General features: G+C 34.4%; 4 protein-coding genes and 1 long non-coding RNA gene across 7 annotated transcripts in view; 2 read left to right on the forward strand and 3 right to left on the reverse strand.

Moving 5' to 3' along the window:
* T48 (FU domain-containing protein T48) overlaps window positions 1–16,001 on the forward strand; it is a 190,272-nt gene that overhangs the window by 48,659 nt on the left and 125,612 nt on the right. The gene's annotated exons all lie outside the window — the stretch shown is intronic.
* Window positions 1–16,001, reverse strand: part of LOC136408802 (UPF0193 protein EVG1 homolog) — a 107,845-nt gene that overhangs the window by 8,132 nt on the left and 83,712 nt on the right. The gene's annotated exons all lie outside the window — the stretch shown is intronic.
* Window positions 468–10,786, reverse strand: dco (discs overgrown). 2 transcript variants are annotated; one of them, XM_066390500.1, is made up of 9 exons: window positions 10,404–10,786; window positions 10,202–10,312; window positions 7,960–8,152; window positions 7,763–7,905; window positions 5,719–5,921; window positions 5,503–5,662; window positions 5,260–5,442; window positions 4,756–4,861; window positions 468–4,249 (listed from the first exon to the last, which is right to left on the reverse strand). In XM_066390500.1, the coding sequence occupies exons 1-9, from the start codon at window positions 10,477–10,479 to the stop codon at window positions 4,138–4,140; spliced, it is 1,287 nt and encodes a 428-aa protein (XP_066246597.1). In that variant the 5' UTR covers window positions 10,480–10,786; the 3' UTR covers window positions 468–4,137. The 2 variants fall into 2 exon arrangements, with proteins under 2 accessions (XP_066246597.1, XP_066246599.1); XM_066390502.1 differs by having other exon boundaries at window positions 4,128–4,249; window positions 4,752–4,861.
* Hpr1 (THO complex 1-like protein Hpr1) lies at window positions 11,163–14,677 on the reverse strand. The gene is made up of 11 exons (XM_066390499.1): window positions 14,542–14,677; window positions 14,249–14,486; window positions 13,302–13,529; window positions 13,037–13,242; window positions 12,767–12,978; window positions 12,539–12,711; window positions 12,362–12,482; window positions 12,140–12,306; window positions 11,702–11,847; window positions 11,457–11,652; window positions 11,163–11,398 (listed from the first exon to the last, which is right to left on the reverse strand). Exons 1-11 carry the CDS (start codon window positions 14,593–14,595, stop codon window positions 11,196–11,198), a joined length of 1,944 nt encoding a protein of 647 aa, XP_066246596.1. The 5' UTR covers window positions 14,596–14,677; the 3' UTR covers window positions 11,163–11,195.
* LOC136409172 (uncharacterized) lies at window positions 15,001–15,738 on the forward strand. 2 transcript variants are annotated; one of them, XR_010752165.1, is made up of 3 exons: window positions 15,001–15,019; window positions 15,074–15,179; window positions 15,430–15,738. It is a non-coding gene; the product is annotated as an uncharacterized lncRNA (long non-coding RNA). The 2 variants fall into 2 exon arrangements; XR_010752164.1 differs by having other exon boundaries at window positions 15,006–15,024.

Below are 16,001 nucleotides of genomic sequence, written 5' to 3' on the forward strand. Positions count from 1 at the left end.
CACGATCAGCTGTACCTTTATAAAGGGCAGGTAGTACCGATATCACTTCGTAAATGATTCACTCGAACGTTAGCGCGGGGATAAGCAAGACGTTTGTAATTCGCGCTGCACCAACAATCGGGGTTTCTTTTGTTCTAAAGACTTGTGAAGTTCGCTATTGTATATCCATCGCTTAGTGAGGGAAAGTGACTGTTGCTGACTTGATTCTGGCTCATGCTTTTGGTGTACAAGGGTGAGTTCTGATTGTTGTTTCTTGTGATGGATAGTTTAGTTTTCTACTGTATTGAATCGTGCTTCTCACGCCGTGTAGTTCTTGTTACTGATCAAAGTCTTTCACCAACAAATAACACTTAAAACAAATAAATACATTACTTTGATTAAACCCAAATCCCGTTTTAGAAATGTTCAAAATAGTCTGTTTTAGCTTAAGGAAAAATATTGAACGGGGCACAGAAACATTACTCCTATTAACCAGTCGAACATTTTTATTTTTATCTTGACCCTTTTAACATTTTTCTTGCTACAAAAGAAAATATATATTTTACCGAATAATAGTTACTATTAAATTTTACATACTTAGTGATAAGTTACAAGAGAACCTGATGGAATTGCTGCAACTGTTACCGAACTACTTTTGAATATAATCAAGACGTTGAATTGATGTTTAGGTAAGTTACGTTTTTGTCGGCAAAAGCACACTGGTTTCCTCACGGTCACAAAAGCATATTTCACAATTCCGATTAAAAACGCCTCAGAGAACTTTCCAATCACAAATTTAATCACAGCGACAGTCCCAGCAAGTTCCGGTGTAAAAATAACGTTGGTACACATTCAGCTACCTTACATTATAGTTATTATCCTAGTATTTTTTTTTATAAAAATTTTGTTTCTTCACAAAACTAAATATTACATTTCTATACACAAAATACACAAAAATCAGTCTAGATATGTACACTGTTTTCCACTGATTACAAATAGTTATTTATAATTGTGGGTTGTTATTTTTTCTGTTTTAACTTACCCAAAGAAGGGGAACACCATCAAAAATTGGCAATTTTGAATCTAACGCGAAACGAATCTACGGCTATAACTAAAACTGCTAGATATTTTTTTAAATGTTATACCCTGTATTATTATCAAAAATGTTTTATCTCAAAAATAGTGTTCACCTTCTTTCGCGTTATACCATTCTGGGTCGGACGACACACTTTGGCCGGCTCAAACTTGAAACCTAACCGAAAGGAAATTGCAGTCACGAACTCCCAAATCAGCCCCACTTGACGGACATTAACAATCCGCTTTGTACCGCCTAATTTAGTAAAATCGTTGCGTTATCACTTAGCCTAATTAATTTTGTTTTCATTAAACCTGGCCAGTGACGATACTTCTACCATTGCACAAATTACACTTTACACATTATAGTTTAAGCTTAATTGGTATCTATTATAGAGTTGTCAGATTTACTTTTCACACAAAGTTTTGGCTAAACTCTGTAGTAAATGTTATCCTGCCAACTTAGTTTTTATGGGTGAAGCGATAACCATTCAATAACAGAAACGTTGGCAAAAAATTCCGAAGACAATCCAAAACTATGGGAATCACGACTTCAATAGCTAGATATGGATTGCCTATGACAGAATATAACGGCAACACGCGCACAACTAATGAGGTCAATGTTGTAATAACTATATCAGAAAAAATAACTTTAACACTTTTCAAGCTTTCCCACCTTTCCTTAACTTATTATCAAAGCGTACCGCCACTGCAGCATACTATTATATCAATTCTAGAGTTAAAGGAATACATCACATCATTATGAGTTATATGGAACACGAGGCGGGTTGAACAGTGGGGTGGTTGGTCTTTTAATTACTCGCAATTTTAATATTTTTTAAATTGTGACATAAATCTGGTATTCAGTGAATAACAATGGAGTGGGCACTCCTCAAAATGGCTAATCTCAAAAAATCGATCGATTTATGGCAGTTTTTATTGACCAACGGTAAGAAAATGAGAAAGCACAAAATAGGAAAGGTGTGTGTCAAGATCTTAGGCTCATCAGAAAGTGAAACAACTAATTAAGATAAGGCCCATGAAACTTGACAATCAAAAAACTTGGAACGATAGACACGTTCAGGGAGTTTTAACGTTTATCAGCTCAACAACATTCATAAGTGCCGCTTACTGTTTTGGTTTTGAATTACAGAAGCTAGAAGTACGCTTCGAACTACAGACTGATAGCACTTTTGTGAATAGGTGGAAAAGGCGTATTTAAGACAGATTCAAGGTTGATGTAACCAAGTTCTCTCTCTTCACAACTCACACTGATGAGTTATGGATTTAGCGGTTAGTGCACATTCAATGCTAAATAAACAATGGCTAACAACTATCTTGCATGTGAGGAGATTAAGTGATACTCTCCCGTGATGCAACAGAGTGGTTTTTGGCGATAAATCCAAAGTAGCCGACACATACAATGTTATGATGAAGAGAACGTTGTGTTTTAGAGATCATTAAAAATTTGCTATCACAAGTCAATTGAACAAAAGCGGTAATACAGTCGTTTTTGACGAAGACTGCTGCAAAATTTACAGCTGGAGATATTTATCAGTAGAGATTGCACGTTTAATTAACAATTCATATAAAATAGATACTGTTTTTCAGATATGTCTTAAGAAAAGTACCCAAATTGTTAATTTTAAAGGTAAAATAAGGCATTGTAGATGAGAGCATATTAAAAAGAATAAAGGAGATATGCAGCCAGACAAAAAAGTTCTTGATGTTTACAGTGCAGGTAAGCTGTTCAGGCTACCATTTCCCCAAAAATGTTCCAGCGCAACAATCATTGGAGAAAGTTAATGCCGACGAGTGCATAAATCAGATTTAACGCCAGTTTTTAAGGCAATTTAATACCAGTTATTAATACAACAATTACAATGAGAGTGTTAAGATATTTAAAGAGAACTATTATCTTTTGCGTTTCCCCAGAGATGAAAGATACTATGTAGTTTTGCTGATGCTGCTTGGACAAGCAGCAGTTTAGATAAATCTCATATGAGATTCATTTTTTAATTCGTTTCAGCAATGTCCTGGGAGAGTTCTAAATAAAAAAATTGTTGTTTCAAGCACCGAGGTTGAATATATGGCAATATCCTAGGCTTGTAAGGAAGCTGTTACTTTATTTACTGGCAATCAATGTGCATTGATTGCAGGGTCTGCAAATCCCGTACCCCATAACCGAACTCATGAGTTCTAATAGGTTCTAAATCCATCTTTGGGGTGCTCGAGTTAATTAAACACAGAGTTGGAATGGGACCGTAATAGACCTTAAATAAATTATATTGTTTTGTAGGTGGAAGTGTTGAAAATAGTCAACACATTAAGAAACTCTTAGTTAGTCAAAGCTTTTGTGATTTAAACAAAAAATACGTCATTGTTATCGTAAAGTGTTATTTCATTTTATTTGGTCATTTACGCAGTACACTTTTTAATGCCAATTTTTAATTTTCTAAATGCCCAAACAAGAGCTCACACAAGCCTTTATTATTTCACCAACAAGACCTACCGATAATAACATAAAATGTTAAAACAACTTTGTTGCTTTGCAGAGAAACTTCCGAACCAACCAACCCGCTGATCAACCAGTAGTTACCACTGGTATTGAATCAAAAATAAAGTTAAGTCACTCCGCGCACAGTAGATGTTCGCACTAATTTGTCCCGTCCTGTATCGCAATTCGAAAACGCAGAACAGCTCTAAATTGTCAGCATGCTGTTGGACAGTAAAAAATGAGTCCTCATAAAAAATATACTACACCTCGTTCCAATTACTTGGAAGACCTACAAACGAACGTAAGTAGTTTATTGAACCAATATAACTACAGTTTGCCCCTAAGAGCACAACATTTAAGAAGATACTTCTTAATATCACAATAAGAAAACGCTTAAAATTATTATAAAAATATGGAATACAACGTATTTCCATTAACTCCATAGAAACCGTCAACTAATCAATAACGAACCGAAATCAAACAACTTTTCACGCATTAATCTGAAGATTTAGAGCTGCTCGTGCTTTCCTGTATCAAAACAAAAAATGTCCACTCACTCTTACGTTACGGCGGACAGCTTCTTAACCTCACTTTTTCATCCGACCGGGCGGATCTTTGCTCGAACTGCCGCGTCTAGGAGCGCCTGGAGGTGGCTGCGCTCCAGGGATCGCTGGGGGCGCCATGGCCACTCCGGAGGCGCTTCCAAAATAAAAGAAAGGCGCACAGTGGCACAGACGTGTCGATGTTGTTCGTTGTGAGGCAATGGTGAATGATTTCGTGGTTGTTGCAGTGGTGGTGGTAGTGGTAGAGGATGAGAACGACGCGGAGATGGGGAAAGAAGAGAGAAAATGTGTGATGTTAGTTGAGGGTATTATTTAAAAACCCTGATTAATATTTAAATCAAAAAGTGAATTCCATCATCGTATTTTAACAGTCTGATGATGACTTAATGTGTGTTAGAGCTCATTCACCAGACACACTCAACTTTCTGAAATACATAGCATACTGGATGCATGCAAATAAGTTCTAAAGACAGATCCTCACGATTCAGCGAATTAGGGATAAGCAGGTGAGCGTTGGCAATTACCAAATTCGCTTAAGAAAAATAACTTTTGGCGACATTTTACTATTAATTCACAATGTGGTGTGGATCTGACTTTAAACTCGAAACACGACTGATTCACTGAAAATGATATGATACTCACTTCGCCTGCTTCGAAGTGCTTAAATCCGAGGTGGATGCGTTGGGAGCAGTCTGTCTTAACCTCATGGAAACTCTTCGTTCATGACTGTCGTACATTCTAGGAGAATCTGGGAATAATAGAAAAAAAAGTTTTTTAAGAAAAATTTGTCATATTGATATTCGAAAATTAAATGACTGCAACAGTATTTTAAGATAAAGCCCTGATATCAACCAGTAAGTAAACAAATATATGTACATATATAGAGTATCCCAGAAACATTTGCAAATTACTACAGCATGCTACCGCAGATGAATTTCATATATTCAAAAATCTTCTTGCCAGTATGGGCGATTTAAAGCCTCAATTGAAAACTGGTGAAAATTTACAATCAGAATGTGCGGTGATGTGTATATACCTAGCTTAATGAAAAGAAGCTATTGCTGTATCAGTCATGCTAATCACTTTATTTTTACATACTAATTGTTTAGATCAATGTTTCTGAAAAATCCTGTATTTTAAACTCACTACTTGTAATAACATCGTCTAAAGGATTGGGAGCAGGAGCATCGTGTGTTCTTCGGCTCCTCTGTGGTTGCTGTGCAGACGTAGCATCTCCAACTTGACCACCCGTAGCTCCTGCCGCGTGAGATCCGTAACGCGTAACTGCGCGGCCTGTGTTGTCCTCGCAATGGCTTCCTCGAGAACCTCCTAAAATATCCCCCAAATGCAGCACAAAACTTTAATCAATCCTATCTAACCGTTACTTACCGAATTTGAGCATATTCCAATCGAACACGTAATCATATGTAAAACCTTGCCTATGAAACAACGTCCGGAACAATTGTCTTAGGTAACTGTAATCGGGTCTTTCTTCAAACCTCAGCTGTTTGCAGTAGTTCAAATAGGTGGAGAACTCAGATGAATAGCCCTGGAATAGCAGTAGCATTAAATGGCGGTTTGGCAGGGCAAGAAATTATTAGCCACCTTGCATAATTCTTCTATAGGAGTGGAGATTTTCTTTTCGGATATTCGCTCGTATTTCTGGCGTTTAGTGGCCGCCTTCAGGCCTTGCCACGGCAGCGACCCTCTATTGAAATACATGAGTACATAACCTAAGGATTCGAGATCGTCCCTTCTGGACTGTTCTATGCCTAAGTGGGTATTTATACTGGCGTATCTGGCAGTACCTAGGAATGAAACGAAAATACTAGTTTTATTAGCAAATTAATTTGAAAAAAGCTAATAAGTTGAGATTGTGACATCAAATGGGAATAAAGATATCTTCCGGAATAGCGTTAAAAAGTGGTGCTATATTAAAAAGTACTTGCGAAGTATCTTGTACTACTAAAATTCACGAATATGTCTTTTCGTGTACTAATTTGCTTCATAATGAAGTTTGGTTTACTCTATCAATTTTTTTGTTCATGACTAATCTCCTATCTGATAACGGAAATTCAGAAATATATAAATCCACCCAGTGGACTTCCACAAAATTTCACTTAATGGCAGTGAGTTATTTGGTGGTTGGTAAGTTAAATCTACTTGCAGATGAATTGTAAATTGAAAATATTTTGAAATTGCATAAGAACTTGACTTTTCAGGAGATTTTATAAGAATTTTTTAAAAAATCGTGATTTTTCAGTATGAAAAATTGGTCAATTTTAGTTTTATAGTATTATATTTTACATGTTCCCAATTTTCTGTACGATATTAGAGATTTCCCAAGATAGAAAAAATAAAAGTGTAGAAAATGTGTTGAAAACATTCTTCAAAGTATTGAAAACATTGGTAACCATGAAGCGGAAAATGTGAAAAAGTTGAATGAGACTCCAAATGAGACATTTTTTTATTGTTAGTCACAGTTTTTCCTTCATCCTCATTTCAAATGGCAACCCCCATTTTAAAATATCGCAAAGTTCTTGTGCCTTCAATACAAACAGAGCTTGACCACCATTACCCACATTTTCCATTTCATAAATCAACATGCCACAATGGTAACAATAACCATAAAAATCTCTGCATTATGCAGTTAAGGTCAACAGCGTTGCGCACTTTTTTCAGGCATTGTAATTGACAACGAGTTTCCTTTTCGAAACGGTTGCCCCTTTACGCAACACCCCCTTGAACGGTGATTTTATTAATAATAATTATAAAATAAGTTATTGCATGCATGTTCTTGAATTGTCTTTAATTAGGTACGGTCGCACTAAGGTAATTAGAATTATTCAACATTGTTTGGTGTGTTTTACTGAAGAAAAACCGTTGTGGGTTACTTAAATACTGATTGTATCTCATTGAAAATGGGACATTGCTGTTAATTGTCTGCAAGAGGAACTAAAATCTATAAGACGATCCTAATTTCCAGGTGGATGCTTTACTATTGAAACCATTATTAATCTGACAACATTGAGTTCTCAGTTAATAAAAATCTAGGAGATCAAAATACCTGTTTATTCAATTGATGAGGCAACTGGTTATTTGGCAAACCAAATACAAAATGCAATTTCAGTCACTGCATGCGACTTGCATAATCTCGAGCAAACCTTATAGTTTCCTGTAGGTGTTTAAATAATGATAGCACCTTGTCAGCTATCAAGTAGAATTTTAATATTTTGTCAACTGTAACAATCCTCGGGTCTACTAGTATAAAATGCCTTAACACCGAAACAAAAAAACACGGATTAATCTGACATATGTCAGGGATACATATGAGAGGCTCTAAAAATTATAAAAGGGGTATAACAATTAACAATATTAGAACCTAACAATAGTACCTCTAGTAGGACCGTTAATCAATTAAATCAGAGATAATAAACTTTCTTCATGCGCCTGTTATCATTTAAGCCTAATGGAGTTAAAACCATTAATTCTATGCATAACCGATTTGAAGAAACTAATTGTATTTACAACATCCTGATGTCAGGGTTAGTAATTTGACCTTCGCCGGTATTTGATAATAAGTAGTAATAATAAAGCGCAGTTCCTTAACCTTTCCAATGTCAGTGCAATCACAACAAAAAATACTCACCTGTAAGATTTTTATTTTCCTTGTAAGGTATGTGTTGGTGGGTGCGTCCGTCCCTGTATTTCTTAGCTAAACCGAAATCTATAATATACACAAGGTTGCCCTTCTTTCCTAAGCCCATTAGGAAATTGTCCGGTTTAATGTCCCTGGAAGCACAATTCAAATAAGCTGTCAAATACCTAAATGTTTTTGATCCTTGCCTATGAATGAAATTCCTAGAGTGGATGAAATCGGTGCGTGAGATCAGTTGGTCGGCTAGTAGTAGGACCGTCTTGAGCAAGAAGCGGCGGGAACAAAAATTAAACAAATCTTCTAGGGAAGGACCCAGCAGTTCCATCACCATGACATTGTAGTCGCCTTCGGTGCCGCACCACTTCATTTGGGGGATACCCACTGCGGTGAAAAACAAATTATCCCTAAATGTCTTGCCCAAAAATAACTGCGTTATTTTTAGCTAACGGGGAAGCGTCAGCGAATTATTTGATTAGTAATAAATCAGCGCATTTCCCATATAACTACGTCAGTCTTATAAAATAACGATACAATAGTTTTACATAATATTGCTACGGGAAAACGAGTCGTTACATGATATGGACCACATTATTCATATTAACAAAAATAATCATTAACATTTTTTACAGCCCGTTGAGGCAACTAACAATAAATTAATCATTTGATAACAGCCAACAATTGTTTAGGCTGGATTATTCCAATTGGTTGGTAATGACGCACTAAGCAATTTTATACCTACATGGATGCAACAAGGGGTTCTAGTAAACAGGTAGTAATATTTAAATTTCGAAATATTATCTCTCTTGATGGTTTAGATAATCTTGAAATTTACTTATCCTTATTTTTACCCAATATCAATCTTTTAAAGATCATTTTGTAAGGGAAAATAGGTTCTGGATGGTAAGTTAGATTTTTACAATAATATTAACAATTATATCTCCTTAAAAAAAATTGATACGACAAAACACCCAAGTATTTATTTCATCATCTTTGGCATCAAGAATAGGGAAAATATGTAAAATGTGAACCAATCTTATACAGATCAAATCATATTAGATGTGATACATATACGAATTATTCAAGAGTTTCACTGGAATACCTTATATTACTAAATGCCAAATCAGGATAGAGTGAGTTTGGAATTTTTAGCATTTAAGCAAAAGTGTGTACAATAAACAAGAAGTAGTAAAATTATCAAATCGAAATTTGGAAGCAACTCTGCTTTGAGGCCATTCCATTAGTTGCAGTTGATTATTACTGAAAGATAGACTAAAACTGAACCAAAATAGTCACAAAATAAAGTAGATCGACGAAAATAGATGTGGTTTTGAAATGTGAGTCAAAGTCACCATATGAAATCTATAGATAAAAACAAAGTGATTGTCAAATCAATTTCTGCATGTGCATAAGTGTGCCTACTGCATCAGTGCCCTTTCTCTAACTAAATTTCAGTAATAAAATTTTAAATTATGGTTAGACTTTGGTTAGTCATTCAGAACTATCAGAGCTGTCATAGAAAAAATGTTAGAAAAGATAGGATAGAAATGATTATGATGGAAATAAAAATTATAAAATCGAAATCTGCAAGAAAATCTGCTTTGTGGCCATTCCTTTGATTCAAATCCTCTATTGGATTAAATTTTAAGTAATAAAGATCTTGTTTATCTCCTTAATTTCTTTTCTGTCAGATTTACTGGTAAATTTTAATTTTGTAATTTGAACTTCCATCATATCCATATGTGCCGTGTGAGATGCTGGTTGTTAAATTTAAGGTTAAATAAAAAAGGCCCTGAGGTCAAGAAAATTATGCTTTGCAATTTATTTATGGTTACTTTTACAGATAAGGAAAAATTGAAGGCAAACTCAAATATTAAGATTTTTCTTATCCTAAATAATTCAAGAACTACCCATCGTAAAAAACCACATATTTTAAATACACCTTTTATGAGTCAAAAACTTGGCTAATCTAACATAGGCTTAACAATATCACACAGGAACAGAACACCTCATTTTTCACCAAGTACAGGTTCTTGGAGCAATGGAATTGCACATTATTATTAGTTGAAACTAATTGGGAATAAAATTCATTCCTGCTCAAATGAAAATCCTTACTTGTTTTATAACAGTGTGTTTTGTCAGTTGGCTTTGACTGAGATTATTTTGCAATTCCATTACTCCAGAGAACCTTTTCTGGCGTATAAGGTATTATTCTCAAATAGTGTAAAAGAGAAAATGAACAAGCCTCCTCAAACATGTAAAACACATTCCTAATTATTTCATGAATTCAAAAATTTATGTTGTCAATGGTATCACTACATACAGGTATTTTTAATTAACTATGAGCCAGGTTACCATCTAATTATGTCTCCCCTAGTGGGTTTAAAATGCACAGTTAGGTACCTAAATACAGGTTCAAGCTCTCAAACTCACCTCCACCCTGCATCATCCTGTAGAATTTGGATTCTATATGCAGCTGGGGATGTCTGGTTTTGATACATTCCAGTTTAATGGCCACTTCCTCCCCCGTGGAAATATTAGTTCCTGGAAGGCAAAATAGCCGAAGATAACAAAGATTGTTGGGGCAAGATCTTTGTTTACAAGGCAGTGTCAACCCAAACTCGGGATATCTCACCTAAATAGATGTCCCCAAACGAGCCTGAGCCAATTTTACGGCCCAGTCTGTACTTATTACCCACTCGGAGCTCCATTCCTTCGGATAATCGCGATTTTACACAACAAAAGACATTAAGATGAAGTCGTTTCGTTTCTTTAGGCGGCCATATTACATTTGCCAACTATCGTAGGAAATTTGACGTAACCTAGAGTTCAATTCCCGTCCACTTTCGAGGTTGAGGTGTGGCCCCGATGCTTGCGAGGGATGATTAGAAAAATCCAAATATCACAGATAAATCACTAGTTGAATGTAACTACGTTGAAACCATTTTTTCTGCTGGATTTTACGGGGACACATCACACGAACAACCAAAGGAATGAAATGTCCAATTTTTTAATTTGTCAGATTAGACGCGTGTGTCAAACTAGGCGCTACGTACCGATATAATCAACGGATTAACGGCGTTAGAACAATGGCGACCAGCTGATGGGTGTGCGTCGAGGATTATGTCAATGCTGTCCTACAGGTAAAAATGCTAGACTCGGCCAATTAGACGAGCTTTTTGACAAAAGTCATTGGTCGATTCAGATTATGAGCAATGAAGAATATATACTCATCTTTGTCTACAACACAGAAATAATAAGAGACGAAATCAACAAACTAATTTTTACTTAGAAATAAAACACCTCTTTTCTTTGAGTTTCTCATTGGTTAAAAATCACCCCAAGCAAAAATTACAATCATTTGAATCTAAGCGCAGTATAAAATTAATAAAACTAAAATACTGAACTATTTTATTGGAGAATTGACTCAATTTTCTGAAGCTGTAGCCAATAATTCATTGCGTACAGCGTCAGCTGCTTCAGTCATGTCCAATCCCTCTAAAATGTACAGAAGGTTATCTAAATTTGCATCCTCATCGTCTTCGAACCACAAATTCATCATATGTTTGGCTTGCTCAAAACGTTTTGGGTTTTCATTTTTGAACCATTCAATTTCATCTGCTTGGTAGCCTGTCAAAATTGAACAAATAAAATTATTTGAAACAAAAAATAATGGTCTAAAAACCACCTAATTTGGTGCCCAACTTTTCCCAATCGGGAGCGATTTTTTCAATAAGCGTCTGCAATCGTTCCATATTAATGTCTTTGGGTCGTTCTTTCCTTTGATTGGATTCTTCGGTAAAATATTCATTTTGCTTGAAATCTTCAGGGTTTTGTTCCTCCGTGAATATGTTATCTTCAGTTTCTTGTTCAGTTTGAGCCTCCTAAAGTCCCACTTAGTATTAGTTGAAAAGAAATGAATATTCTCCTTACTTGGCTGTTTTCTTCACTTCTACCGGGTTTCTCATGGGCAATTTTGTGCATCATGATTTCCAAGTATTTTGGTAATGGGTGGTTTTGAGTGTTGATAGAGAAAAAGTATGGGCTGCGCCTGGCCAGGAGTCTTAACGCCCGCCATCCTACGAAAAGGTATAAACAGATAATGTATCATTTATTGATGCAATTCTCATTTCTTCTTTTATTTATTATCATTTTCCCATTAACTTATCACTAACGCGAGTAGTAAAAGTAAACCAACTAACTATATACTTAAATAACGATTTTAAGAGAAAAAAAACATATATTTAGCATTTTGTCCAGATAAAAATAGGTAAACTGTTTATTCTAAATTCAATGGTTCTCAAACATGTAAGTTTTAATTACTCAATTAATTGCCATTCCTATACAGCATAATACCATTTGGATACTCACCAAAATTACTGTCCTTCAATAAATTATCCTCATCTTTCACAGCCGCACCAGATTCTACTTGGCTAATAGCATCTGCAAAGTAGTCATCCATAGAAGGCAAAAAGTCTCTGTCTTTACAAGCTTCCAAGTTGCTTGGGCAAATGTTCCACAATTTTGTCAGATCTGGACTGATTTTACTCGAAATTTAAAATCGATTCAGAAAACTAAGAAATATGTACTTACTTCCCTAAATAATTTTTTCCCTCACGATGTGCTTCCCTTACTAAATCGCCAACAAAAACCCCTGATTTTTTGCCTGCTGGCATTTCCATAGGTTCGTTTTGAGGCAAAAACTTTTTTATTTCTAAATTTAAACACATTTTAACCTTCTAAAGTCAAATTATGTTAAAGGAAACATACCAGGGCAACCGTCATTTTTCCAAGTGTTCCATAATTCCTCCCTTTTTAGGATATTCCTAATTATTATAGCGAAATTTTCGCCATCCGGAGGTGTTTCCCTTAATAAATTATATACTTTTTCAGAAGAATTCTGAATCCATTCTTTTTGATCGGCTTTCAATTCGTAATTATCTCTGAAATTTTTGATTATAAATCTTTCAGAAATATTGGCTTAAAGTGAAAACTCACGATTTAAACTTAACTGATGAGGTCAAATACTGAAACACAATCAAAAATTGTAATAGAACAGATCTCCTGAAACTGACATCGTTCAGTTGGAGATCCAGCAGCTTTTGACTGGTTAAATATTTCGCAAAATAGCCTACGTTTGTAGATTGCTCCGATGCAGATATGTAGTCTAGTTTTATGCCTTGGAATGTGTTTAGTATGTTTATGGAGTGCTGCATGATATTAAATAATTTATTGTCTTTATATTCACTTTATGTAAGGGAAACTTACAGAACAAAACATTTTCCACTGAACTTTATCATAACACTGATTAGGATTTCTGAAAAAGTCTTGCAATTGCCAAAATTTGCAATAAAAGGAGAAGTCAATAACGTGTTTTTGATCTCCAGAGATTATTTCTGTAACCACATCATCTGCAGTGTCTGAGCCATATTCAGTAACATTTTCCAGGTTAAATTCACTTACAATATTCAACCCTGTTAGAGAAATAAATATGATATAATTTGTTTTTGAATAAGAGTTATTTAAAACCTACCAGATCTTTCAGAAAATGGGAAGAATTTTGCCAAGAATAAGAGAATTTTACCACAAAATACTGTGGCAATGGTCCTGGATAAACGCCTAAGCAAATCATTGCAAAGACGCAAAAGATGGTTTTTGCAGCCAGTAAAAAAAAGTTCCTCTTTCCAGATTTGCACATTGTCTTCAACAAAACTGAACATATTCTGACACGCATCTAAGGTCAGTGTATCAAAGATATCACCTGAATAACAAAAATAAAATGGCTTTATAAGAGAGCTATATCATATAATATGAGGTCTACATGTGTGGATTTTGTAGTCTCAAATAGCAAACATTTAGAATTCTTCAAATGCCAACTAGTGTAGATGGATCGCTCTAGGCATATAATTGTTTTTACATATTTTTTTAAATAAAGAAAACAAACGGCAAATAATATACTGTATTTCTCAATTAGCATTATAGTAGTTTGCTTATTAACCCTATTGAAAGGCAGCTCTAATCACATAATGCTATATAAGCTTGCTGTCAATAAAGATTTCCAGTCTTTTAAAGGGACATTGTGAGTTTTTACAAGGTTTAAAAATATTTTCAGCAGCGAAGTTTACTGGAGTCTCAATCGACGGCTATCTCGTCGCACCGTTGGCAATTGCTTATACCTTAACTTTTTAGTCTTATTTTTTTTCAGATATATTGCTAGATTTCATTGTATACCTTTTTAATGGGTTCTTTGCCCTTAATTGAATGACCTGATAAATCATGGCGGAAGATTGGAATTTTGCAGACAGCATAGAGAGGCTATATTAATATACTGATGAAAAATCTATCCTGCCTTGCATCTATTATCTTGAATAAGAAAATTGTCTAAATATGTACAATTAACAAGTTTTTTTTTACGTGAAATATATACCAGTTATTGCCTGTTTTTTCCAGAATTATTGTTCAAATTATATGTATACATACCTAATAACACTACTGGCATTGTAGGAGTGATCAAATGTTTTCTGCATGATTGAATTGAAAATTGAACAAATGATTTTAAACACTCCACACCAACTTCTTCAGCTAATAAGTCAAGCAAAAGATCCCTAAAAGCTTCATCAAGTGGAGTTTTGATATCTGCTTCTGTACGTTTGTAAAAGCTGATTTGGGTATCAAGAAGTTCTACATTGCCCTTGCTGAAGGTGGTTTTAAGGGATTGCTATTGAAGAAGGAAAAGTGTTTAATCATCTTGACCTAGTGTTAATTATAGATACCTTAAATTCTGCTCTCAGCTTATCGAAATTTGTTTGTGCTTTGGATGAAGACATTTTGTTCGGGGGCGTTTACTTGTATTATATGTTACATTAAACTTTTTTATTTATATTCATTCTATGACTTTCGAAAACCATAAAACTATTTCCTTAGCTTTAAATTGTTATGTAAAGTAAAAAAATGATAACAACAGAAAGAAGCAACGGCAACAACATGAAAATATAGGTTGGAATACCTAGAATTAATGGTTTTCAATTTTCATTCTAAGTTATGCAACCAAAAATCCAATATATTTCTGTATCAATCTTCTTGCTCCATGTAGTCTTTGTAGAGAATGCATTTGTCGTGTTTAAAATCAGGTTATTTACATTTTTTTTTATTTATTACTGTTTAAGATTGGTTTGTTTTTATCGTTGTTTGTTAATATTGCCCTTTACATCTTTAATTTTTTTCTAGCTGTGCTGTTTTATTAACAAATAAGTATTGTGAGTGTGTTTCAGTTTTTAAAACGAGCTTACAATTGGGAACTTGCAGGTTTCAATCCTCAAATAAAAACTTCAGTGCCATGCTTCGAAGACCCCCCACGGCTATAGAACTGAAACTGGATGATATAGTAGAGTTTGAGCAACTAAGAAGAAAAGTAAGATTCTTCCTGCTGTACTGAACAGCAGGTTATTTATAAGATAAAACCAAATTTATAGGTTGACCCAACATAACATAAATATAGCGCATTTTGCAAGACGAAATTTATTTTCTTTTTTTAATATTTTATGTTTATATTATTTAACTTTTATACTAAAGATATTCTTCGTAATATGGCCAATCAGTCTAGCATTGAGATGTAAAGTTGCAGGATGTTGCGTTTTTGATAAAATGGTTTTTCATTTTAGACAAAACAACAAGATAAATTGCAGAAAAGTTTCTCAAACGATTTCCCACCAATTCCATCAGGTATAAAAACTAAAGTGGAAGTTTACAATAGAATTATTGGGTACAGTCCCAATCAGTCTAATGGGTCATCATAACTGGTTCTATTCAGTGTCCATCACTACATACATTTGGATGCCTCTATTTTGTTTTATTCATATTAAATAACTCTTTATATAGTTGAGAATTATATTTTAGAATTATTTTCTGAGCACTTGTAGTGCGCACTAATAACAATACAGACTTAATAAAAGTAAAATACAATATAAATATTCATTATTTAAGAGTATGTACATAAACTAGAATTTTAATGAAAAGCTTAGAAAATTAAATATTGAAGGAATAATTTAAAGTTTTAATTATTATATTTCCTATAAATTCAAATCTCAAAGTGTTATTATGTTATAGTTATATGTATTCAGTACTAATATTTTCAAATTTAACCAAGAGGTATTTGAGGTGCTATAATTTCTGATAAAATGAGTCCCCTTCAATCAGTGGAGTTTAGTACTACCCTCAACTGAAAATGTGGAAT

Source organism: Euwallacea similis, chromosome 5 (genome assembly GCF_039881205.1).
Source record: "Euwallacea similis isolate ESF13 chromosome 5, ESF131.1, whole genome shotgun sequence".
NCBI classification, from domain to species: Eukaryota; Metazoa; Arthropoda; class Insecta; order Coleoptera; family Curculionidae; genus Euwallacea; species Euwallacea similis.